The 27,819-nt window shown below is 35.4% G+C and overlaps 1 protein-coding gene across 3 annotated transcripts in view; it reads right to left on the reverse strand.

Annotated features, from left to right (window-relative positions):
- Positions 1 to 428: 428 nt before the first annotated feature.
- Positions 429 to 27,819, reverse strand: part of EXTL2 (exostosin like glycosyltransferase 2) — a 31,592-nt gene continuing 4,201 nt past the window's right edge. For 2 of the 3 annotated variants that reach the window (XM_074188282.1, XM_074188281.1), the window contains exons 2-5: positions 25,272 to 25,345; positions 8,137 to 8,564; positions 7,454 to 7,524; positions 429 to 2,634 (exon numbers count right to left, since the gene is read on the reverse strand). In XM_074188282.1, the coding sequence (XP_074044383.1) occupies positions 2,143 to 2,634; positions 7,454 to 7,524; positions 8,137 to 8,564; positions 25,272 to 25,279 (999 nt within the window). In that variant the 5' untranslated portion in view covers positions 25,280 to 25,345 and the 3' untranslated portion in view covers positions 429 to 2,142. The remainder of the gene's footprint in view (positions 2,635 to 7,453; positions 7,525 to 8,136; positions 8,565 to 25,271; positions 25,346 to 27,819) is intronic. The other variant, XM_074188283.1, reaches the window with a different exon arrangement.

The raw sequence follows: 27,819 nt of genomic DNA on the forward strand, positions 1-27,819 counted from the left end.
AAATCAAAAAATAGAACAGGTGCTAATCACAATGGGAATAGCCTGAGCAAACAGGGAAGCCCATCCTCAAGAAAAGGAAGGAAGGAAGGAAGGAAGGAAGGAAGGAAGGAAGGAAGGAAGGAAGGAAGGAAGGAAGGAAGGAAGGAAGGAAGGAAGGAAGGAGTGTGTAAGGGAGAGAAAGTGAAAGTGAAAGTGAGAAAGAAAAGGAAGAAAAGGGAGGAAGAAGGGAAAGGCAAATATTTCACTAGTACTCAGGTATAAGGAAAGGTTGTTGTATTCCAAGAGTCAAGAATTATATGTTTAATTTTATCCTGAGGTATAAATTAGGTGAACTAAAGAGAAAAGGTAAAGATGCCTCTTTTTTGAATTTTCAGGGTTTGTTGAAGCATCAATTTAAAGATCATGACACAGGGATGGTAAAAACTTTATTTATCTGCCAATAGAACTATCTTTCGTACCTCTTAAGCCCTTAATACCCACAAACAAAATTAAGGGAAATGCTTTGTTTGGCAAAATAAATAAATAAATTCTAATTTAAAAAATAAGTTTCATAATCTTCTTTGAAGTCACAAATGAGCAACAATAAAAAAATATAACATACACTTGGCTGCAGAGATCAGTGTAGATGGAACATGAGTATTTTAATATTATTTTTCATAGTCAGACAATCCACTTATGTCACTCCAGCAAAACAAAAAATCTCAAAGGTTAGCTTCACATTGACAAATCCTTTGCCACTGCTAAGGAACCTGGGTAAAGCACAAGACACCTATGTGGAAGATAAATATTATAATACAGAAAATGAACCAAAAGGGAACAGTCTTGAAAATCCAAAAGTGAGTTGTTATGAACTCACTATATACATATATGTCCATATACACACATATATGTATATATTACATATATACACACACGCGCACACAAATGTATCCTTTGGATTTATGATTCAGTTGTAATTCTTCTGTGACTATGTAAATTGGACTTTTTTCTTTAAAATGAAGACTGTTTTGTTGCCCTACAAAGAGAAGATAGATGGGGGATACACTAAATAGACTCAGAATTCAAGTCCAATGGACATTGTGCAACAGATGCAATAAGGTGAGAACTCATCAGATAATTGATGTGCAATGAGATAGAGTTTGTTTGTACTTGTTTATTAGAATTCTACAAGGGCACCTCTGCCAGGCCCTAATAATAATAACTCACATTTACAGAGTACTTTAAAGTTTACAAAGCTCTTTACATATATAATCTCATTAAATCCCTGTTTTAACATTCTTCTAAAACAGAACTGGTTTGTACGCATTTCTTAAATGTCGATGCAAACCTGATGCAAAGTATATGAGTGAAGGAGTGTACATTCTTAAGGTCAGATTTAGTGACAAAATGTACAACATGAATCCCGAGATGCCGTTAGACTTTCAGCTGCATATAAGTAAGTTAACACGGGCTGCATTTTCTGTGATCCATGCAGTGGATGTTTGGTAAAATGAAGTTAGCAATCAGACATTTTTTAGCTATTAGACAACCACCAAGTCATGAGAGACCTTGCAGTGAAAATGAAAGCTGGGGTGACTGCAGCCACATCCTGGCCTGCAGAATAAGTCTAGTCAGAGAGGTTGGGTTGGCCAGCAGAGGACTCAACAGCTGCCTTCAGATGTTCTCTCTTTGAAGGAAATGTGAGGTTAACAGTATGTTTCCTCGATGGCTTTCCCAGCGACAATACAGGACTTTGTCATGAGTCCAACTGGCATTTGAGGTTTGAGATGAAGGCAAGCAGCCTTAAATGAGAAAGCAGAAGGAAAAGTCTCATGGGTTTCAGACCCTGGAGACAGCTACTATTGTCCTTAAGGCAAATGCCAAGAGTCAGAGAAGAAGGAAAACAGTCTTAAAATGTAAACAGTAATGTCACAAACCAAGGAAAGTAATGCACCTGGATATCCTGGCAATAACACCAGCAACATCTCTTTCTGAAACAAGGAGGGGTTTCCCAACTTAGTGGCACTACCCATTCTGAAGCTTAGTAGTGACCACCTTGGACTTCTGAGGGGATAACAGTCCATAATGTTGCTATAAAGACTTAACACTGAGAAGCTACCCAAATACCCAAGCAGTTTGAGGATTATGATTTATTCATCTATTTTACATTTTGCTTTTATGGTTGGCATAGTATGGAAAACCAAACTGGGAAATCATAATGTTGGAGTATTTTAAGGGCATGCTGTCATAGATCTTCACAAGCTTATTTATACAGTAAGATCTCTGCAAGAAGTGATCCGCCCGGTGCCACATTCCAGAATAGCCACTGCTGGTCTCTTTTTCTAAATTGCCCATTTCCACAGGCTTCACAAATACCCCAGAGGTCTTCCCGATGTGTTTGGCGACCATAAAATTCATGGCGATGTCATCACAATTTTGCGTCTCATCAATCAGAGCATGGACAGTAGCTGGTTGTTTCTGGAAGTATTCGAGGTATTTGCGGTTGAAGAATGATGCTCCAATCAACACCATGGAGTACTGGTCTCCATTTCCAAATCCTGGTATTTGCAGCTCAAATCCACCATAACTATAAACACCTGAAGCAGTGGGGACATGCTTTCTAGGGACAAATCCTACAATCTGATCAGGAAATTGCTGAAAGGAGGGGAAAAGTAACACAGTTAGTATAGCAGTAATTTAGAATAGACAAGTTTAAGTCAGTGTGGTTTGCCAAAGGAAATTAAGCTAGTATGTCAACTTTGTTCTATTTCTGACTTTATTTGTTCTCACTTCCTGTCTAGTGTTGGACAAGTAGCTTTATTTCTATCTGCTAGCATCACTTTGCGGGTCAGATGCTACTGCAACACAAGTCTCTTGTATAAGGAAGTCTATGTGGATAACCCACTCAATGTAAGTATTATCCAGGTGATACCACAAAATTTTGGTTCAAGGTGGTTTTGTGGATATGGCCCTAGCAATTGAGGCGGGGGATAGTCAACAAAGGCCTCATGTAGAAGAAAGCATTTGAACCAAGATCAAAAATACAGGTATTCTAAGAAGTGAGGAGGAAGTTTTTCAGACATGAGAGATAAGCAGTGAAAACAGGTAGAGACAGAAAAGGAAATGCCATGTATGAGGAACGATAAGAAGATAGTTTGACTGGGCTATGGAGTGTGTAAGGAAAAAAAGGTACATAGGTGGATGGGCACCAGGTTGTGAAGACCAAGGGCTATCAATTTTACTTTTGCAACATCTGTTGAATATGCCCCTTTCTCTCTTCTGATATTAAGACTTACTTCACTTTAGCCTTTCATCACTCACTACCTGGACTATTGCAATATCAAGGCTCTGCCTTTCTCAATACTCTCCCTACTCTAATTCATCCTTCTTTCAGTCTCTAAAGTCATTTTCCTAAAATATGGTTCTGATTGTGTCACTCTCCTTTATCAATAAACTCAAATATCTCCCTTTTATAAAACTCCAGGTACAAATTCAAAATGCTCTTTTTAGCATTTGAAGCTCTTCATAATCTAGTTCCCCTCCTACCTTTGCAGGCTTCTATTTCTTACTCCCCTACAAATACTCTGACTCAGTGCTACTGGTCTTCTGGCTGCTCCATGAAGAAGACTCTTATCTCTTGGTTCTGGGCATTCCCTCCTCCTTTCTAACTACTGACTTCCTTGGATTCCTCTAAGTCCCATTTAAAATCAATCCTAGCTTCTATAGGAAGCCTTTCCCAATTCCCTTTAATGCTTTCCCTTCCTATTTATTCTGTATAATAGTATATTTTGTATATATATATATATACATATATATATATATGTATATATATATATATATACACACACACAAATATACATATTTACAAATATGTGTGTGTATCTGCACATTGTCTTCCACATTAGATTGTAAACTCCTTGAGGACAAGGATTGCCTTTTACCTCCTTTTGAATCTTCAGTGCTTAGGATATAACAGTCACTTAAATTTTTGCTGAAAAAAGAAAGAATTTTAAATGTTTCCTTTTGGACTTTTCTTGATTTGTGTGTTTGGCTTTTTCCTGTATATGGGGATATATAAAACATAATTAACATAATTATGACAACATTTAAGAACTAGTATGGTTACGATGGAAAGATTTCAGGACTTACCATGATTGAACTCTAATAATGATACTTACTATGAGATTATGAATAAGTCATATAACTTCATTGATACTTCATTTTCTCATTTGGAAAATGGGGATAATAATATTTGTACTATCTACTTCATAGGGTTTTTTTAGGGGGGAGGAGGTGTGCTTACTGTGACATATCCATTTACCACTATAAAAATTAAATGTGAGACAGTGAAGAGAGGAGGTTGTACAAAAGTCAGAAAAGAGGAAAAAAAAACAAATACTAGGTTCAAGCACTACTGCAGTCCAGGAAATAGAGCTGAAGACCAGATTCTACAATTCCAATGGAAAGAAAAGTTGAAAAGGAGGGAAAGGGGATGGCAGCATCCTTTCCTGGAGATTTGGGGACATCTAAAACTGCTCTAGCAGTGAACCTGGTCTCAGTAGATTTAGAAATAAAGATTAAGATTCTGTTTGATTGTCCAACACCCCTTAAAGTGTTTAGATATAGATATAGAGATAGAGATATGGATAGATATAGATATAGATATAGATATAGATATAGATATAGATATAGATATACAATTATGAACTGCAATACCTCTACTTCATTGAGCTCTCTGGTGCATTGGATGAGGTGGAACAGTGCCCTTCGTTTCAAACACAATCTCTTATTAGAACTTTTGTTTTTGTGTGCTCGTAAAAACAAGCCCTGCAATATTGCTGATGTGGCACCAAGACTTAGTTGGTAATCGGAGGTAAGCTTTCAGCCCGACCTCCTCTGGCCCCTTTCATTAGATGTGATATCAAAATTGAAGCTGTGAAAAAATGCTGATCATTGCAGAGAACTGCAGCCACATATCATGAATGAATATTTGATGAGGAGAAACTGTCTTAAGCCGCAAATTGAGAAGAGTTGCTACAATCAAAGCTGTTGTTCTTAAGGAAACACAGTATTACAATGTCCTAAGCTGCTTCTGAGGGTCTGTGGGATCAGGGTCAGTTTTGATTTTAGATAAATGAGTGAAAGATTCAAGGAAATGTCAGTTACTATGAATGCATATTCAATGAGAGATTTTATGACAATTTTTATTATTATAATTTATTAATTATATAGTTATGTTTATTAATTATTAAATCATGGCATATATGTGTATTTATATATGCATATATATATATATATACATCCACATATACATGTGAAAAATATACATGTTGTTATACTAAGGATTAGGAAAAAAAGAAGGCAAACCAAAATATAAATTTAATATAATATGAACTTATAACAATAACAGCTATATCTAATGTTTTCAAGTTTCCAATAACTTATTTGAGTCTTACAGCAACTTTGTGAGGGAGATACCTATGGGCACCTCAATTTTATAAATGAATATAAAATAAGTAGAATTTATCCCATTTTGTACATGAGTAAAATAAAGATCAGAAACTTGGGTGACTTGACCTAGAGTCACACAGAATACTAAACAAGGGCCTTGAACCCAGGTCTTCCCATTTCAAATCTAGAACACTACCTAGTCACTAAGCCACACTATCTAGAATGCATGGCAGAGTCATCATACTTAAGGTTTGCCAATCTCTTCTATACTGGAGCATAAGCCCTGTATTGTTTGCCTCCTTTTTCTTGCAGGACTTCATCACAGTAAGTATTTGACTAAAATTTGTGCAATGGGAAAATGAAAAGTGTAAAACTATAGCAAAAGCTTTTTTGTGGGGGTCCATGTTTAGGAAAAGGGATTTCTCTTGAAATTCAGTTAAATTCTTTGGTAGTGGAGACAATGAACACTTCTTGGAAAAGATCTTCATAATCTTCTGATATCTACCCTCATCAAGAAGTCACTAATATAAAGAAAGGAAGGAAACTTGCTAGTGTTTGAGACATGAATTCATGTCTTTGTTTCTCCAGGCCTAGAGTTTATCCACGGTGTCATTCAGTTAACTCTAACTCTAGTTCAAATATCTGATAGTGTGTTTGATGCCACTAATCTAAACAATCTGTCCCCTGTCTTCCTGTATTTCCCTGAACCCTAACATACTTTTTATTTTCCTTTGGAGGCTATCAGAGTTGAGAGACTTGCCCAAGGTTGAACAGCTAGTAAATATCTGAGCTGGATTTGAAGTCAGGTCCTCCTAACTTCAGGATCAGTGCTCTATCCACTGAACCGCATAGTTGGCCTTAATTTCTTCATCTATAAGTAGATGAGCTTCACAAATGTAGGTTTTGTCTCCCTCAATTATGGGAAAAGTAGGGTCTCAGTCTGACACTTTGGTCTCAACCCACTCTGTGCTAAAAATGTTGTGGGCTGATTGAGTTAATGGTAACAGATTCTCTTTGTTTTTGTCAGAGGTCAAATTTCATCACAACAAACAGCACTGTTACCAAAATCACTTTATAAGAACAACAAAAGTCCATAGTCCCAGACAATTTATTTTGGAAACAACAAAAAAAAGTCCATTTATTTTGGAAACAACAAAAATTCCATTATGTGTAAAAACTCTGACTAGTCTCTGAGTTCATTGCAATGATATGTGCCCAAAATATATAGAAAAAGGAAAAACAGAGAAATGAATTATAAAATCATTTATATTTCTACAAACTTTTTAAAGTTTACTAAGATATTTCCAGAGACTAATAATTCTTGTTGATTGATTGAGCAATTGAGACAATCCAATTTTTATTATTTTTTATAAATGAAGAAATCAAAGGTGAGAGAAATTGTCAAAAAAAATTTTTTTAAATTCCCTTCAGGCTTTGATTTTTCCTTTTTTGCTAAAAGGAAAGACAAAAGTCCTTGCAGAAGGGGGTAAGTAGGTTTTACTGGCCTCCATTCATCTTCCTTCTCCCTTTTTTCCAACCCTATCCCAGAAGGCAGATAGTTACAGTAGAAAGAGAACTGTATGGGGAGTCAAAGGACTGGGTTCAAATATTTTTTCTACACATATGACCTTGGCCAAGTCACCTGTAAAATGGAGAGGGTTGGGCTCAATGGCTTGAAGGACTTTTCTGACTTTAAATCTATAATACTATGACTTTAAATAGCTAAACTCTACCAATTCCTCACAATTTTCACAAGAACTTATCAGCAAATTAAAAAAAAGAAAAAAGAACTTATCAGCTCTTACTCTCTAGCACAGAATAATAACTGCACATCAAAACAGATATGAGATCCAGTTTGATCTAACTACTGTTCAATGACATTGGACTTCAGACAAGTGTTTCTATTTATCAAACAACTTTTCCCATGATTTAAGTGATCCAACCATATTAAATTGTCGATTTTTTTGGTTGTTATTAATGAGACTTTAAAAGATATCTGTATGAAGCAAGAACCAAAGATTACCTGCCACACTGAGAATGCAAAAACGAGGTCATGAGCGCTAATTAGCATGTCATCATCCACCATTAAAACAGCTGAAAAGAAAAGACATGAAACCATTTGAATCCAATAGCTCAGAAATGAAACTCAATAATTAGGAAAAATGGCAAAGGCATGGGGATTTATTCATGAAGCTCTGTAACAATCATTTAATTGAAAAAAATTGGCAATGGTGCCAGGGCCCAATTAGCACATGTATTCCTCAGGAGAGTTGCCAATAGGGAAAAAAGTTGCTAATTGAACCATAATTGATTTTTGTAATGGTCCAAGGACAAAAACGATCATTTAATAAGCCAAGTAAATTTGAGAGCACTTTGTTTCTTAAAAACAAAAAATGCTATCTGGTGAAGTTGACTGTAATGGCAAAAAACAATATAAGTATTTGTGGATACATAATAAGAAACGTGTGGAGTAAATTGTATTTTCACCTGTAATATCAGTATCCATGGTGTGTTATATGTTATTCTTTCCCTACCCCTGAAAAGTTTCTAGGTATCTGAAAAATGAGTCCTTATTTTTTTACAAAGCACTCTCTGATGACTCAATTCACCATCCTCAATGACAACTCAGTCAGGTGAGAAGGCTGAAAACCCTATCACTGCTCATTGAGCATCAGAGACCCCACTGAGAACACAGATGCTCCTTACCTTTGGTTTCTAGTTCTGGAAAGGTCTGAAGTCTATTTCTCATTCTGTTCACGGTCTGTATTTTGAAAATCACAGGGACAGGATGAGGCCCAAGGGCATTCCACAAGTCCTCTGGCACCTTCTCCCCAATGTTGTTCCAGACAACAATCACCTTGTGCAGATGAGGCACCGCCTGGTAATGATTTAACAGCCTCAGCAACAGATCTGTTCTGTTGTACGTCTGCATGATGAGAGTAAAGGAATCCATGGCGGACTGGCTTGGGGGTTTTGCTTCTCGGCGGGAAGTGGGCATTTTGTCATCTTTTATGTTAGGAAGCAAGGTAGTCAAAGCACCTGCCACTAGTAGTAACACAAGGATGATGATGGAAGAGAGCCGGAGTAATCGGATTCCCATCACCCTCCCAGGAAGTTTGCAGATGTGGCAACACCTGCAATGGAAATTGAAATGAAAAGAAAGAAAGGAATTCATCTTAGCAATAGCTCGATTTCATTTTATTTTTTGTATCCATCTATTCAGATGATTCCAGCTAAAAACAAAAACCACTCCTGAAATTGCAGAAAAAGTTGGTGATTGGATTTTTTTTTCTTCTTGAAAAATTCAGATTGGTTGCTTGCTCAGCTCAAACTCACCAAGAAGTTATTAATTCTTCCCTTCACTGGGTCTGGAATTGAATTAGTCTAAGAAAGATAAACTTGCAATTTATTGCAGGCAGAAGGTCTTGGGCAAAATAAAAAAGGAAAAATTAAGTATGTTTTGCTGTTGTCACTGCTATTAGTTTGTCACAATTTGTTGCTAAAATTTTTCAGCATTATGTACATGTGATGTAAAATTATTTACTATTGAGGATTTTGTTCATCTCATTTTAGTTAAAAATAATGACTTTATCTGCTCATTCTTTACTGGGTGATGATTTGCTCTAAATTTTTTGTTAAAATCAAAATCTCTCCAACCATATCCTATTTTGTACCATGGTGCTAGACTGATATTTCTTTAAGGTGACAGGATTTATAATTATCTTTGCCATAACTCATTTTATTACTTCTATTACTCTGTATTGACTTGTCTGTGTACATGTTGACTCCCCTGTTACCTAAAATATTCGTTCCTTGAAGGCAAAGACTATTTCATTTTTGTCTTGATATTACTGGAACCTAGTTCAAAGCCTTCCTATACAGTAGGCATTTTGTCGATATTTTTAAAATTGAATTTCTACCAGCTTCTCCAAGTTATCCAGTTATTCCTCCATCTTATATGAAATTGATCCTAAATGCAATACCATAAAACACTTACAATTAGAAAAGTGCACATTAGGATGTTCTTGATAGAAGCTATTCTGATATTTCAAGAGAAGAGCTTCTTTAATTATCTTCAATAGTATAGATCATCACAATACCTTCTAATCCTCTGGTATGTTAATCCACAATTTTCCATTGATCTTCCATAACTGGTTCATTCAATGTACTGAAATTGTTTTCCTATGTATTTTGGACATCATACAGATAGAGGTATGGCCCTTAGGCTATCTCTCTGTTATTCCTCCTATCTACCAACTCTTTCCTAATCATGTATCTTTTCCATGAAAACTTCCTTCCTCCCATCATACATTTCTTTGATATCTTTAACAAAACTTATGGTGCTCAAATCATTAGAGAAAAATGCTACCCTCCTGGACTCATCTCTCTCTCTCTCTCTCTCTCTCTCTCTCTCTCTCCCCCATTCTTTGAGATCACTTGCAATTTTTATTCCCTGGAGTTTATAATTCATAGTCCAAAAGCATCAACATAAGAATATTGATAATAAAAATTGTGTTTTTGTATCACAGAGCAGTTTGATTATTGAAAGCATTGAATATTTCTTAAATGTGATCCATCTTACTGCTTTCTCTTCAATTGAGTCCAGTTTACTGTCTGTCTACGATATATGTCCATATGAAGGGGAGAATAAATGAAGTTAATAAGGTAGTTTAAAGCCAAGATGTAAATATTTGTATTTGTAAATATTTGTAAATATTTGTATTTGATCTAGAGCAAGAGAGAGAGCCATTAAAGTATAGAGTTTGAGAGTGATATGGCTTTAGAACTATGCTTTGGGGAAATCCCTTTGGCAGCTATGTGGAGAGAGTACTTTCTCAATTCAGGGGAGCTGATTTGACAGATCCCTTGATCTGCCCTGCTTCTTTCCCCAGCAGCAGATTCCACAGCAAGGTTAGCCCCTTACAATCTCCTATGTCTCCTGTCTACATCCCATGTGGAAGGCTGAGAAGGGGAGTGGTGGCAGTGGTGGCAGTGGTGGCACTGGCAGTGGCAGCTGTGTCCTAGTAGCTAAGATTTCCCTCTCTTCCCAGAAAATCTTTTCTTGCTTTTTAAGAATTGAAGGCATCTTATATGCTCATTGCATTGGACACATTTCATGGTATTGGACTCAAGTGCCAGAACTGCCAGTCTAGTTTGTGTATGTGATGAATTCCTTTAGCAATCTGGTGAAACCTATGAACCCTTGACAGATTTACAATTATAATTGAGTCTCCCTACTCTTCTTTTATATTATTCTTGGCAATATGGAACCTCTACACCTGCCAGTTTAGGCATATTTTATTGACTGAAACAATTTTCTGTGTAATACACAGCCTATTAACTTGGGGTCTGTGAACTTTTAAAAATAATTTGATAAGTGTATTTCAACATAATTGGTTTTCATTATAATCCTATGCATTTATTTATAAACATAATTCTGACAAGAGTTCATAGGCATCACCAGATTGCTGAAGAAATTCATCACATACACAAACAAAAGGTTAAGAACCTCAAGTCTTAATATTTTAATTAATGATAAAAGAGGGGTCTTTGTGAACCACAGAATCTCAACATTTCTGAGTAGGGAGGGACCACCTTGACCAGCTGGTCAAATCCATACTTGAAAAAGAATGATGACCCAGTAGGAAGAACACTGGCACTGAAATAAGAAATTTAAATGCTACTACTTTCTGTGAGACCTTGGGCAAGCCATTCCATCCCCCTGGGTCTCAATTTCTTCATCTATGAAATTGGGGTGGATGAGGAATGGAACAGATGGCCTGTGAGCTCCCTCACTTCTCTTGGTCTATATTCTTGTATTCCTAGGAATCTACCCAACTATGGGCCATCCAGTCTATGTATTCTTAAAAAAAAACCTCACTATTTCCCATGGGCAGAGATTCCATTACTAGACAGCTCTAATTGTTAAAACTTAAATTGGCTTCCTTGAAACTTCTCCCCACTGTTTCCAGAACAATTCCTCTTTAACATGAAAAATAATTGAAGACAGTTATCGTTTACTCTATCCTAAGTTCTTGCAATCTTCTCTTCTCCAAGCTCAACATCCCTATTTCCTTCAATTAATTCTTATATGGCAAAAAAAAAAAGATTGTTGGAGAAGCAAAAAAAAAAAAAACAAACTGCTTTGCCTTTATTCAGAGTTCCCCTTGAAAGAATTAGTATTAGTCGAAATACTGGCTTTTTTCCCAAAAGTTGAATATTATAACAAGCAATATGCCTGCAAATGATTCTTCCTAGAATTAAAGGTTGTCTTTTCTGACCTTCTAAGCTTTTTTTCAGTTAAATTAAATGATTTTTTTACTTCAATTCTATCTCCTGCTCAATCGAGTTCACAATGATTAGTTTTCAAGGGCAGCTCAGTTGAGACTTTAGAATAAAACATTCCTATTTTACACACTTTCTTTTACCTAAGTCTTTCAACTTGTGTTTTTTTTATGAAAACAATATATATTGTTAATGTTTTCAAACAGGAGACAAACTACTGCCAGAACTTAGAGTCTTGCAAAACTTGTAATATACTATCAAAAGCAAGTCGCTTATAGCAATTTTTTAGCTCTAAAAAAAAAAAAAGCTGGGTCAAGGTTTTCCCAGCAGAGAATCATTCCTGACAATTCCTCCACAAAACATCCTGATTAGGATCTTTATGTCTGTCCTTGGGAGCAGAGGAGGAAATAATATATTGTACAACTTGCATGGAGAAATTATCCTTCCTTGAAACAGAAATTAATGTCACCCAATGGCAATTCTGGTCAAGAAAAACAATAGAAGCTACTTGATGATGTAATTTCAATATTGCAATAATCTATTGCATACTTTAAAAAACAAGTCAACGAACAAAAACCCTGTGCTACGGACACTTTACACCTCCCAACAGTGCTCATCACAGAAGTTCCCAGATCTGGATAACTTTAAATTACTTATTCATCATATATCAAAAAGGGACATATTTAAAACAAGGGTTCTTAACTTGGGATATCTGAACTTTTTTAATGTTTAAATAATTGTATCTAAAGATAATTTATTTTTTTGAAATCCTATTATATAATCCTAGTGCTATCTCCATGGAAATTTCTTCAACTATTTCGTATTTTATTTTCTCTAAACATGTTAGTTCTTCCAATAGAATGTAAATTCCTTGAGGGCAGGAATTTATTTCTATTTTTGTATCTTAATCCAACTCAGTAACTGTTACTTAAATTGGGCTTAACAAATATCAGTTTAATTGAATAAAATTTCATAATACAGTTTCTCACAAAGTTTAGATTTCCCAGTTGTACTATGCTCAATAAAGCCCTTGCTACACATAGCTTTTCTATAATTAGTCTTTGGATCTGCAGACTACTGATTTTTGGCTAGCACTATATTATTGAATGAAAACATTGGTGGATCCATGATCTCTTCAGGGTAGGCTTTCTTTTCATCTGTGTTGCTCATACCCTCTTCATACATAATTCTGTGTGATTATTGTTCTTTTCTTTCCACAAAGATGCTACTCATGGTGTTAGAGACAGCCTCATGGCAATTTTAATATCCTATTTAATATCCAGGTCAACCCTATTCTTTTCTCCATACTATTCAAGACTAGACTATCTCCCTTTCTTGTCCTTGATATCTTTTAGTCTCCAAGGCTTCTCAGCTATAAATCATTATTGGTAAATGTTTGCAGCCCATTTATAAGAACTATACACATCTCCATTGGATTCTGAGATGGTGCTGTTCCATGATTCACAGCTATATAGCATCATTGGGAGACTCTTGCTAGACAAAAAATGGACTGGGGTTACTAAAAACTTGTTCCACCTTCCAAAATTGATTTTAGCCTGATAATCTACTCCTATATAATCCAAATTATTGTCTATCTGAAGTGTCAATGAAATGTATATATGTGCATGTATGTATTTATATGTACAGATACACACATATACAGATGAAATGACTCTAGGGTATGCATATCATAATTTGGGTACTGCATATAATTTCCCTATCTGTATAGTAGAAATGACTATATCTTATATCCATTTTTCTATTCTTGTGTTTTTCTAAATAGGGTCTGATTTCATTGATTTGGAGAATTTCCACATTAAAAAATACTCTATTAATATAGGTTGGAACCATCTGAACAACTCAGTTTTAGGGAGTTGTCTAGAGTATTATGAGATTAAATGATTTGTCCAAACGTAGTTAATATGAGTCAGAGTAAGAACATGAACCCAGCTCTCCCAGTCTCTAAGGACAGTTCTCTATCCATTCTACCTCTAGAACTGATATTGCCCTTAAAGATCTGCAAAACTCTTCACATAAGTATCTCATTTGACCTTTACAACAACCCTGTGAGTTTGGCATTATCATTATCCCCCTTTTAGAGATGAAGAAATTGAGCCTCATAGAAATTAAGGGATTTGCTCAGGGTCACACAGTTAGTAAATATATGGGGCAGAATTCAAGCTCTTCTTGCAGCTTTTAAGTCAAAGATTTTTAACTTTTTTATGGATCATCTCCAGTCCTTTGGCAGTCTGCAGAAGTGTACATGCAAATAATGTTTGTAAATGTATAAAACATAATACTGGCACTAGCAAATGGAGAGGATCAAAATAAATTTTCTGTAGGGATTAAGAGGAAAAGTGAATTCTAGGCATGAAAGATAGCCAGTGTAAAAGCATAGAGATGGGAGATTGAATATTGTGTACATATTCATGCAAGCCAGTAGGGCTGGAATATGCATGAAAGTAATGAATGCATGAATATGAATAATGTATAAAAATTCTGGCAAGATTTGGTGGAGCCAGATTATGAAAGATTTTCGAAGGCAAAAAGAGGAGACTTTATTCTAGAGAGAAGAGAGAACCATTGGAATTTCTTAAGAGAACAATGTGGCCAGATCTGTGCTAGAAGAATATTGATTTGGTAGCTGTGAGGAGGATAGATTGGAGAGCAGAGAGATAAAAGAACATTCAGGAAACAATTACTAGAGTCCAGACAAGATGTGATAATGATTTAAAATAGGATGATGATTGTGTAAGTGGAGGAAAACAGATAGATGCAAGATATACAGTAGAGGAAGAATCTATAGGACTGGCGACTAATTGGATATAAGGGCATAAGAGAATAAAGGCTGATGAAGTCTCATGGTGTAAACCCAGGTGACTATAAAGCTGGCAGTGCTCTTATTATAAATAGGAAAATTAGAAAGAGAAAAGGGTACTGGGAGAAAGAGGATGAGCTCTGTCTTGGACAAATCAAGTTTGAGATGGCTAGCAGACATGCAGTTGGAGATGTTCATTGGCAACATGTAAATAGAGAACAGGGTCTAGGAAAGACCCCCTAGATAATATCTAATCATAAGATATGAGGCAATAATGCTAAACCAGCAAAAGAGACAGTGAACAGAAGTATCACATATCTGGAGAAGAAAGATTATCCAGGAGGAAGGGGTGGTTAATGGTATCATATGCTGCAGAGAAGTTTTTAAAAAAAGGAGCAAAAATTGATTTGATAAATGAGAGATTGTGGGTGACCTTGAAGAAAGCATTTTCAGCTGAATTACTGTACATCCATTAGGCACAGGGACAATACAGTGTACAGAGTGGATCCATGACTACTCTGTATGACCTGAGAGTTGTCTAGGTTTTGCAATATATCATGATAGGTAATCTTTTAATCTTTGGGGAAAGAAAAATAATGTCACTTCTTTTATGGATTTGAGCTTTGATTTGAAGGCTTGAAAACGAATATACCTGATATGTCCTGCCTCTTATTTGGATGAGGAATGAGTTTGGGAAAGGACCAAAATATGGCACCTCATGTAGCAGGTTCCTTGCTCCCCATCCACCAATCTCTATCTTGTGACTTTTCGCTTAAAGTCTATCTCCTCATTTATCCCTCCCTTATCAGCACTTTGTCCCACCTACAGGTCATTTAAATATCCTAAACATAATGATGAAAAACATAGTAAAATAAGTAGCCTTTGGGGGAAAAGCACTTTCTCCTTAAAACAGGAGAATGTGTATATTTGTTGGACCCATCATAGTGGGGATTCCCTTCCAGATATAAATTTGATTAGAACATGAGTTCATAATCTGTTTAACTGACTTTAAACAAATGTGAAATTTTGAATGATATATATGTATGTACATATAAATATATATAAAACACAACTTTTCCTTTGTAATCTTCTGTATTTTATTGTTTTTTGCTTTAGTAACATTATTTTAGAAAGAATTCCTAGAATTCCAAAGAGGTCCATGATACAAAGAAGTTTATTAACCCAGGAAAGATGGCTACTGGTATCTTTTCCAACTTCCAATTTTGTGTTTTTATGAAAAACAATAACCAAGACAACTCTTCATGATTTTTTAAAATTTATATTGTTGCTGTCTTAGAATATATTATCCCAGGGGAGGCAAGCTTTTGAGTTTATTTTTGTATATTGATTACCCAGCATTTTGTTCATTCTAAAGCTTAATAAGTATTACTTGATAATTATGATGATTCATGATATTCAGATAACCTCTGGAAGCCAAGATTATCCTGCTTCAGTAAAGCAATAAGAATATTAACCATAAATCTAAAACTGTTCTTTATATTCTCTTCTTTAATAATTCACTATTCCTTAATATGTGGTTTGGTTTGATTTTGCAGGTATGATAAAAAGAAAATCATTAATTGGCAATGTCATTGAAATATCTAAGTGATGAAAAAATATGTCAGGGTTTTTGATGTTAATGTGTGGAGGCCTGGCATTAGAGATAATTTAGTACTCCCTAAAATGTGGACAGGAGGAGGAAAGACTATAGGATGTTCTGTAAGAAATATTATGTACTTTCCTCCTTTGCAAATCCTCTCAACTTACAGGTCTTTTAATAAGACACATACCACTTTGTATCTCCACAGAATTAATATTCAGTCTAACTACATTACCAATGCAAACTCTGTAAGAAGACTAATATATGCCACCATAATAATAATAATAATAATAATAATAATAATAATAATAATGATGATGATGATGATGATGATGGCATTTTATATGATGCTTTAAGATTTAGAAAGCACTTAGCAAAATTATCTCATTTGATCCTCACAACTACCCTAGGAAGTTAGTGATATTATCATTCCCATTTTACAGATGAGGAAACTGAGGCAGATAGAAGTTAAGTGACTGGTCCAGGGTGACATAGGATTTGAACTCATTCCTTCTGACTCCAGATTTAGCACTTTATCCTTAAAGCTACCTAACTTCCTAATCTTTTACATATAGCTGGGAAGGAGAGAAATGAGTTGGAATAGATTAGTAAGTAACCCAGAACACATTGTATTCAACTATTAACAGATGATATTGAAAAGGGAAAGGGAACTCAATGTCATATAAAGAAAAGCAATCATTTTAATGTTGATGTTCACATTACTGCAGATGGTGACAGAATGATTGCTATTCTGCTGTTTCACCAAAGTGCTTGTATCATATTGCCCAGATACAGTTGGTTCCTCTGTCTTCTTCAATGGATGAATGAATGCACAGAAATACATTAATAACACCTTCAAGGTTTGCAAAGCATTGTCCTCAAAATGACCCTTTCAGGTAGGTAGTCCAAAAATGACACTTTCATAAAGACTGATTCTTAGGTGTCCAGAAAAAAGCCCCCAAACTAGCACAAAGCATACTTACTTCAATATAGAATACAGAAATTTGGTTTTAGAACTTCTTGCTATGAGGCTGAAATGTGAGCTCTGCAAAGGGAGAATTAATGGAGAGCAGAAAGCTGGTGTAATTCGAGAATATGTTCTCATAACAGAATTTCAGAGCATTAGCTATTTCCCTCCCACCCTAGCATTGTGTCATTTGGTAGACTGGTTAAGTATGCCATTATATATGCTGCTTATCCAAGTCATAGATTTAAAAGTTCAGTAAAAGAGATAGAGCCCCTCTATTGCAACTTTCCTCCCAAACAAAACCATCATAATTCTTCTTTGGATCTGGTCAGTTCTGAAGCCAAATCATTTCACTATATCTAGCCACATTTCTCTATGTTTTTCATTAGAGCATCATGAAAACTATGGCTTTATTGCAATCTGATTTTACCATGTCTGTGGTATTCTCCAAGCTGTCAGTTTCATAACTTTGTGGGAAAACCCCGCAGTAGCAAAAAACAAATGCAATTTTAATTCCAAGAACACTGGAACTGCAGTCAGGATAACTGGATTTGAGTTCTGATTCTGCCATTTCGGAGCTGCAGTGGGCAAGTTATTTAACTTTGCTGTGTTCTGGTTTTCTCATCTGAGAAATGACGGGCCAAAATAACAAAGTGTACTGCCTACATCCCAGGTTTGTTGTGAGCAAAATGATCCGTGAATGCTGAATCTCTTAAGTTGTGATAAGTATTCCTTCCTTTGCAATGGCAATTGAGGATGCTCTGGAATAAGGGATTTTTTTTTTTGTTCAGAATGTAACAAATCCTAACAAACCAAGATGCCATGAGACTAGAATAAACATAAAACCAACTTTAATGCAAACCAAGGCTCAACTTGAGACCAGAAAGAATCTGAAGGGTTTCTCTAGTTCATTGTCTCATTAGAGAATAGGTTCCCTACCAGACAGATTTCAAGGGGAACATGAACTTGGATGAGAACAATTTTATATAAATATATATATATATATATATATATGCATACACATAGATACACACATTTTGTTGTTGTTTAGTCATATCCAACTCTTTCTGACCTTATTTGAAGTTTTTTGGCAAAGATACTAGAGTGAACTGCCATTTCCTTTTACAGATGAAGAAACCAAGGTAAACAGAGTTAAGTGACTTGCTTGGGATCACACAATTAGTATCTGAGGTCAGATTTGAACACAGGCTGGACACTCTACCTATTGTGCTACTTTGCTGTCCTATTTAGTGAATCATTAAATACTTGGTGAGTAGTCCTCTAGCTACCAAGACCCTGGCCATAGAGGTCAAGACTTCATCTAGTTTCTTTACTTCCTCGTAATTCTATATCAAAGTATAATTTGGCCTAAACTTTTCTGGTAGGCTCTACAACTCTCTTTAACAATCTGACTCATAGTAGGAATCTGAATTATTTAAAACCAGGCCCCTTTTTGGAAAAACCCCAATCTGTGATTTTACTGGTAGAAGGAATTACTGGGAACGAAATAGGTAATGGAGAGAAGCATCTGCCTGGAATAGACAGAGATTTACATAGCCACATAGCCAGTTGGTACAAGAAGCAGGATTCACAGTATTCCTGACTTAGGGGGTAGCTAAGTGGCACAGTGGATAGAGCACCAGCCCTGGAGTATGGAGGACCTGAGTTCAAGTCCAACCTCAGACACTTAATACTTACTTAGTTGTGTGACCTTGGGCAAGTCACTTAACCCCACTGCCTTGCAATAACAACAACCAATCCAAGCAATAATTTTTTTAAAGTATTCCTGACTTCAAGATTGACTCTTTAGTCACCAGGACATGCTGGCTCTCATATTTTCTGTAGATATTGTTAATAATAAATAAATAACAAAGCAAGAGAGGAAGAGATGGAGAAACAGCAGAACTAAAGTAAGCAAAAAAAGAAAACCCAGGATGATAAGACCTTTGAGCTATTTGTCCAAGACACAGATGACTTCAGGAGCTTAGCTACCTATGATTATCACTCACTGATGTGGCTCAGTTGTTAAGATGGATGAAATGATTGGTCCCCTTGGATACAGAGTACTTAGGAATTATATAAATATTGCCTTTGTGACAGTGATACTGACTGCTTGGGAACTTCTACAACTTCTTTCAATCTATGCTGGCTCCAAGGGTTTGGCACTGTTCTTTCACCTCTGCTTCTGAGAAGAGAATAATTAACAGCTAAAAATGCAGGGTGGCTGAGTAATACAGAATGGTGCAGTGAGAACAGATTTTGTGTCAGAGGACTAGGGCTGGAATCCCATAGCCATTACTTAAAACCTATGAATCCTTGGGCAAGTCATACAGCTCATATAGGTGATCTAATCTCAAAAGTGAGAGCATTGACTTAGATGACCTCTAAGGTATCTTCCAATTAAATATGGAAGTCTTCATTGTTTTCTTCAGTCCAATTTTTGCTTATGGAATTGCCTAAAACTTGACAAAGTGACCTTCCCCAGGTGTCCCTGGCCCCAAGGCCAGGAAAAGAGTCCAACATTAACATGATGTTCCAAATCAAGAAATAGGGTGAGAAAATGAATAAATGACAATAAAAAAGAACCTGACAATAATATACTATGGTGATGGAGAAGACCACAACACAAACTCAGAAGAAGACAATGAAATCAAAACAACTATAAGGAAAGTCTCAAAGAAAGATGTGATTTAGACATAAACCCAACAATCATTTCTGGAAACTAATAAAGGATTTTCAAAATCAAATACAAATGGTAGAAGATTAGAAAAAGAAATGAAATAAAGGAAAAATTCTGAAAAGAAAATGAACAGTTTGGTAAAAGAAGCACAAAAAAATTTGACAAAAATAAATCCTCAAAAAAAAAAACAGAAATGGCCAAAGCTCACTGAGGAAAATAATTTATTAAAATAGGGCAAATTGAAGCAAATGACTCTTTGAGATATCAAGAAACAATAAAACAAAGTCAAAAGAAGAAAAAAGAAGAAAATTAAAAAATTTCACTGAAAAAAACAACTGACCTGAAAAATGGAGGAGAGATAATTTAAGAATAAGTGGATCACCTGAAAGCCAAGATCAAAGAAAGAGCCCAGACTTAATATTTCAAGAACTGCAAACAAGAGAATACAAAATAAAAACAGAAACAGAAAATAAAATGGAAACTGAAAGAATCCACCAATCACCACATGAGATTCCATAAGGAAAACTCCCAAAACTATTATAACCAAATTCCATAATTCCTATGTCAAAGAGGAAATACTTAAAGCACTCAGAAAGAAACCATTAAAATATCATAGAGTCACAGTTAAGAGCATATAAGATTTAATGGAAAGCTTGGAATATGAGATTCTGGAAGGCAAAAGAACTGAGATTGTAACCAAGAATAACTTGCCAGAGTTAAATATAAAATTTGACTTCGAAATACAAGAATCAAGATGGTAAACATGAAAGAGAAATCATAAGGGATTCAACTAGGCTGTACTGATTATCTTTCTAGATGGGAAGATGAAATATGTCTCTCAAAAGAACTTTACCATTATTAAGGAAGAAGGATTCTACGCATAAAGAAAATGTGGGAATGAGTCCATTATGTTGGGATAACATTAAAAAAATGAATAGGTGAGAACTACCCTGGGAGGAGGAAGGGAGAAAAAAATGTGGAATATTATTTCACAAAAAAACAGACAAACAAAGAAGAGATTTTACACTGGGGGAAGGGAGAGTATGAGGGAAGGGACAGTATTTGACCACCTACATCTAAACTGATTCACATACTAACTCAATTGGTAAGAGAAATCTTTATTAACCAACAGGGAAAAAAAAGGAAAAGGTGATATGATGGTACATTTAGAGAATCCTAGAGAATTAACTAAAAAATTAGTTAAAACAATAAATAACTTGAGCAAAGCTACAGGATATAATATAAACTATATAAATCATCAGTAATTTTAGAAACTACTAACAAAACTAGCAGGATGAGATAGAAAGAAAAAAATTCAATTAAAATGATAATATAAAATACTTGGGAATCTACCTGTCAAGACAATCCAGGAATTGTATGACTACAAAAAGTATTTTTAATAATTTTTATAAAGAAATCCAAACAATTGGAGAAATATTAATTTTTTGGGGGTAGACCAAACAATATAAACAAAAATGACAATTCTACCTAAGTTAATTTACTTATTCAGTGCCATACCAATCAAACTTCCAAAGAATTATTTTATAGAATTAGAAAAAATAATAAAATTCATCTGGAAGACAAAAGGTCAAGAATATCAAGGGAATCAATGAAAAAAATGTGAAGGAAGGTGATCTAGCAGTTCCAGATTGTAAACTATATTTCAAGGCAGTAATCATCAAAACAATCTGGTACTGACTAAGAAATAGAGTGGTATATCAGCAGAATAGATTAGGTACACAACACATAATAGTAATGATTATAGTAATTTAGGTTTGTTAAACCCAAAGATACAAGTTTTGGGGATATGAACTCACCATTTGACAAAAATTACAAGAGAAATGGAAAGGCATTTGGCAGGAATTAGGCATAGATCAAAATCTCATATGGTATACCACAATAATATCAAAATGGGGAAATGATTTAGATCATCTGAGAACGATTTAGCTACTCTGACCAAGACAATGACCAAAGACAATTCTAAAAGAACCTTGATGAAAAATGCTATCAATCTCCAGTGACAATTGATGAATTCTGAATTTTCTGGTTTTTTGCTCTTTTTATTGTTTCATTTTTCTTGGGGTGGGGGAACAAAATAGCTAATATGGAAACATGTTTTGCATGATTTCATATGTATAAGATATCAAATTGCTTGAATTCTCAAGAAATAGGGAGGGATGGGTAGAAGAAAGGGAATTTAGAACTCAGAATTTTAAAAAATATTGTTAAAATGTTTTTATATGTAATCAGGAAATAATAAAATAAAAATAATTTAAAATAATCCACAATAAAATAGAGATAATAATACTTGGCTATTTCACTGTGGTTATGAAAATCAGCTCTGACCCCATCTGAATCAATTAATAATCTTTTTATTCTATATCTACTATATGTTTTAAGTTAGTGACATAAAGACAAAGTCCTTGGGGAGTTTATAATTGAGCCCAGAGGAGACTATATATATATATACAAAATAAAAATTAGACTATTTTGGAAGGAAGGCACTAGCAGATGGGGAATCAGGAAAAGCTTCAGGAAGGAGATAGGGCCTTACCTGAGTATACAGGGAATTCTGAGACAGAGATGAGGAGGGAACACATTCCAGAAATGGAGGACAGTCAATGCAAAGGCTCAAAAACAGGAGAGGGAATGCTGCTCATGAGAAAAATGAAGAAGGCAAATTTGCTTGGCCTGTTGGATATGGAAAAGTGTAACAAAGTTGGAAAGGTACGTTGGCGGCAGCTTGTGAGGGTTTTTTTTTTTTTGCAAGGCAATGGGGTTAAGTGACTTACTGAAGGTCACACAGCTAAGTAATTATTAAGTGTCTGAGGCTGGATTTAAACTCAGGACCTCTTGACTCCAGGACTGGTGCTGTATACACCGCACCACCCAGCTACCCCTATGAAGGGTTTTATATGCCAAATAGATTTTATATTGCATCCTAGGAAACAAGGAATCACTAGAGCTTATTTAGGAGGGGAATTAACTGATCCATTTTGAGTTTCCCATATGTGAAAACAATGCTAATATTAATACCAAAGCCAATAATAATTATATTTATGTGAGTAGGTGGTGTAGTGGATAGAGTGCTGGGTGTGGAGTCAGGAAGATTCATCTTTGTGAGTTCACTTACTAGCTGTGTGACCCTGGGGAAGTCATTTAACAACATTTTGACTCAGTTTCCTCTTCTGTAAAATGACCTGGAGAAGGAAATGACAAACCTCTCTAGGATCACTGCCAAGGAAAAAACCCAAAATAGGGTTAAAAATGGTGGATTTGACTAAAATGACTGAATAACAGAAATATGATAGGCAAATTGCTCAACTTCCTAATTAGTTTCTTTATCAGTAAAATGGGTATAATAATAACTATATTAAATAGTTCAAATCATTCTAGTGAGGTGTAGATATATAGGTAGAAGGATAAAGTGACAGAGAGACAGGTAGACAGACAAGGTAGTAGACAGTTAAATAGGAAAATAGAGAGAGAAGCAGTGCTTTGACTTTCTGGTACATATCCTACCTGAACCTATCTCTGATTCCCTCTTTCCAATGGGGCAAAGTATCACCAATACCATTAGCACCACCTCATTCACCACTTCCCCCATTCACCACCTCGTATACCACCTTCCCTTAGATTCCAATGAAGACAATTCTGGATCCTGAGTTCAAGATTTCCAGGAAAAGGAGTAACAATCACACAATCTATCCTTCACACAGCTGTCAAAGTGATTTTCCTAAAGATTATCTCTGATAATGTCATTCCCCTACTCAATAAATTCTAATGATTCTCTACTGATTCTAGGATATTATTTCCATCTTATTTAACTCATCTCTTTTTATAAGTTTTATAAAGTTCACAAGCTAGATGGCACAATGGGTGGTGTGCCAGCCCTGAAGTTAGGAAGATCTGAGTTCAAATCTGCCCTCAGACACTTGGGTCTGTGTGATCAGGGCAATCACTTAACTCTGATGGTCTCACATCCAGGGCCATCTCCAATCATCCTGATTCATATCTGACCACTGGACCTAGATGGCTTTGGAAGAGAAAGTGAGGCTGGTGACTTAGTACAGTTCCCCCTCACTTAAATCCAATCCAGGTGCTCATCATGGAATCACCTCCCTATGTCATGGTCTTCTTTGAAAATGAAGGACATTAAAAAAAAGAAAATGAAGTATGTTGTTATTAAAATTCACAACAATTAGTATAGTAGTCCATTATAAAAATTTACAAATAAAATAATTATATTGAGGGACAAAGAAAATGTGATAATATAAAAAAAAGTTTAGTGACCATTGCTCTAGGGCATGGAAAAAAGACCCTGGCTTCATGGAATGACCACTGGATTTAGAGTCAAAGGACCTCAGCATGAACTCCAATTTTGTTATTGCTGCCTATCTTGACTTCTCTGATCTTCAGTTTCATCTTTGCAAAAAAGAGGGATGAAGTAGATAACCTCTGAGTCTCTTCCAGCTTCTCTATGATCCAATGAATGCTTAGATCAGATAAATACTAGCTGTATTCCTTCATAATAATAGCTCTAGGGTACTCTAGGGAAAGTACTTTTACTTCATTGGAGTTAATTTCATGGGGTCTCTGCTTTACTCCTCTAAGACCATCTTGTAATGGTATCTTTCCCATATCTCAACTTACTCCCTACCCTTTAATGATTTGAGGACATATTTGGTGCTAGTTGACCTGGGCACCTAAATTGATAACTACAGTCCTTAGATGGATTGTATGGTAAATGAAGGAGAAAAGTATGAAACCAAGCTGGAATGGAAGGTTTGGGACAGAGTATGGAAGGCCTTTAAATGCCAGGCTGAGAGTAGAGTAGACTTTTTATATAGAAAACAGGAGAGCAGGCAGTGGGGATGAAGATACCTGAGCAGGGAAATCGCATTCACTCATTTATTTAAAGAATTAAAAGAATATTTATTAGGCAAGCCACTTTTTTGGATGTCTGTGGATACCAGATTTAGAGGTGTTCTAGAAAGATTATTCTTTTAGCAATGTGTAATATCCATTGGAAAAAGTTGGGGTGGGTAGAGGAGGCGGAAGGACTAATTAAAAGATTATTATTCAAAAGAGAGGTAATGAGAGCCTATCCCTAATTCACAGATGGAGGAGCTGAGGCCCGGTGAGAATGTGTGATTTCCCCAGAGTCACACAAGCAGAGAAAAGCCAGAGGCGCAATTCATGACTCCTGAGCTTTCTTTTGAGCTACTACTACTAGCTGGAGCTTTCTCACAATCTGAATGCTTTGTTTTAAATTGACTATTTGAGACATGATTTTATACTTTATGTATATATTTATCTTTTCTAATTCTATAAGAATGATTGTGTTTCATGGAATCAGGCCAGGAAAAGGGCTTAAGCAACATTCTATCTAAGCCCTTGACTTTGAATGAATGTTTAATTTTTCAAGAAATAAAAAATACTTTTGTATTTCAACAGAAGTAACTTCTCAAATAAAAGTCCTGGCACTTACCTCATCATAGCAAGTATTTTTGACTTCACCCTCCTGTCTTCTATGATGGAGAGTAACAGCCTTGTCTTGGCAATCTTAAGGGAATGAAAATATTTTTGTTGATCTTTAGTTCAGTCAGTACATAAAACAAACAAACAAAAAGTTGCTTGGACCTTTCCCCACTGGCTAAGTATTTATTTTTAGGAACTGGTTATTTATCAGCATTTTCCATTTTTTTTCCAAAGCTTAAATTTATGAAGCAATGAAGTAAACTCAAGATAAAAGTAGTAAATCACATTTAAACTGAAGTTTAACCCTAAGATAGGTAGTGCCAATATCAAGATTCCCATTTTCAGATACAGAAATGGATAACTTCTCCAGAGTCAAATAATTGTCAAAGGAAGTTTGTCATATGAAACCTCAGTCAGGGGGTAAAATATAGAACAAAAGACTTGGGGTCTGGAAGGCATGAATTCAAATTCTGACCCCAAGCCTTGGGGTCCACATATGTGGCTTGTATTACTTCAGACAAATTACCTAATCTCTATTAAGCCTCAGTTTCTTCAATTATACAATGAAGAGAGTACTAGTAACTACCTCCCAAGGGTTGTTGTGAAGATCCAAGAAGATAACATAGAAATAGTGTTGTTCATGCTTTAAAGTTCTAAATAATTGCTGTTTATTTTTATTATTGTCATTCTTTGTGATAAGATTTAAAAAAAAACCTTTTGAGAAATGCAGAAGAGGAAAGAACTTATTTCCTTTGAAATAAGTTAAAATACTGACACATGACGATAGATTTGGAGTCAGAAGAACTGGGTTTAAAATTTAGCTCTTTCACTTATTAGATGTGTGACTTTGGATAAGTCAACTAACCTCTCTTTTAGGCCTCAGTTTTCTCATAAAGTCTCATCTCTAAAGTTTTTTCAAATATGTATGATCACTGTGAGACATGAAGCCAAGGAATGCCAGCTGTTCAGAAAACCCTTTGAAAAATTACAATTTTGTTACATATGCATTTAAATATCTGTGTCTACTAAACCTTCCAGGAGGACTTGTTTAATTCTGGACCTAAAGGATCCCACACTTAGTGTTTTATTATGTTTCTTGAGAGCTTACCATTATTGTGAAGACCATGGGTAGACCAGATACTGTTAACCTGAAGAAACTAATGGGTAGGAGAAATATCTTCACCATGGGAGACCATGTTTTATTCAGAACAATAGAAATGTTTATGCTACTTGCCATTATTAATGATCTGCTAACATTTTATCTCTTCCTCCAAACATCCCAACAATCTGTTCCCCACCAGTCTCTTAGCAGCTGTTAAGATTTGGTGATTCCACTTTGTGCAGTTACCCTCTCTTATCTACTATTTTTAAACCTCCATTTCAAAGCTTATAAAATTGTTAAGGCCATACAGTTGGATGAGAAGCCATTCCACATTATTTATTCCTTTCTGTACTGAAAAGTTCTCTCCTTATAGCCATAAGTAATAAAGCTTTGTCTTAATTAAGGTGGAAATGATTGTGCTTTGGGTTAATTCTAGCACAGTGCAAATAACACATAGTAAGCATTCAATAAATGATTAATGAATAAATTAATGAATGTTGTGTGGATATATACAATTTTAGCTAAGAGCAAGGCAGTAGCTTAAACTGCATCTTGTTATCCATCAAAGAACTATTAATCTACCAAAATGAAGTAGATCTAAAAACAGCCAGATTTTAAAGCAGGCTTGCAGACAAATATTAATACTGAGTAGCATCTGAGGGTAGGCAACAATGTTCATGTTTCCTGCAGGCAAACATCTTTTTCATTTTGAAGGAGGTGACTCTGTAGCTGCTGCCTCTGCTAGTATCCCATTACTAGAAGCATTCTTAGCCTTGCCCAGGTGGGTCTGTGCAGTCATTCTCTTCCAGCCCCTAGTCTGCATGTTTATCTAATGCCATCAATCAAAAGGAATTTGGCCAATCTATGCCTTACCATTTCCTGACAGAAATCTACATATAGAAATCTAAGCACATAATAGGTGCTTAATACATTCTTGTTGATCTGAATATCAATGTTGATCTGAATGTTAATTGTTAAACTAAAGAAATCAATCTTGTTTCTGTAATTTATTAGACACATTTCATAAGAATTTGAGATTATAAAATGATTATTCTGACTCATATAAGTAGTCAAGAATTCAAACCCATTTGCTTAAGGACTCAGGTTCTGTATGTGGGATGCCAATAACAATATGGCTAATAAATCTTTTTGAGCATAATATGCACATACACACACACAGACACACAGACACACACACACACACACACACACACGAGATATCAAGATAAGGATCACTAAGAGGAATAGGGAAGGAAGGCATCAGGATGGTACTTTTTTCTGTAGCTAGACTGAAAATGACTTGTAAACAAAATATCATTTTAACTAGGGATTGATTTTGTTTTCTTTAACTAAATATACATGCACATGTATAATAACTGTTAAATAAAAAGTAATGGCGTATAAAGAAGCAGTTGTCCATCACATAAGTCTTTCTCTGCATTCCATCCAAGACAGA

Source organism: Macrotis lagotis, chromosome 5 (genome assembly GCF_037893015.1).
Source record: "Macrotis lagotis isolate mMagLag1 chromosome 5, bilby.v1.9.chrom.fasta, whole genome shotgun sequence".
Lineage (NCBI taxonomy): Eukaryota > Metazoa > Chordata > Mammalia > Peramelemorphia > Peramelidae > Macrotis > Macrotis lagotis.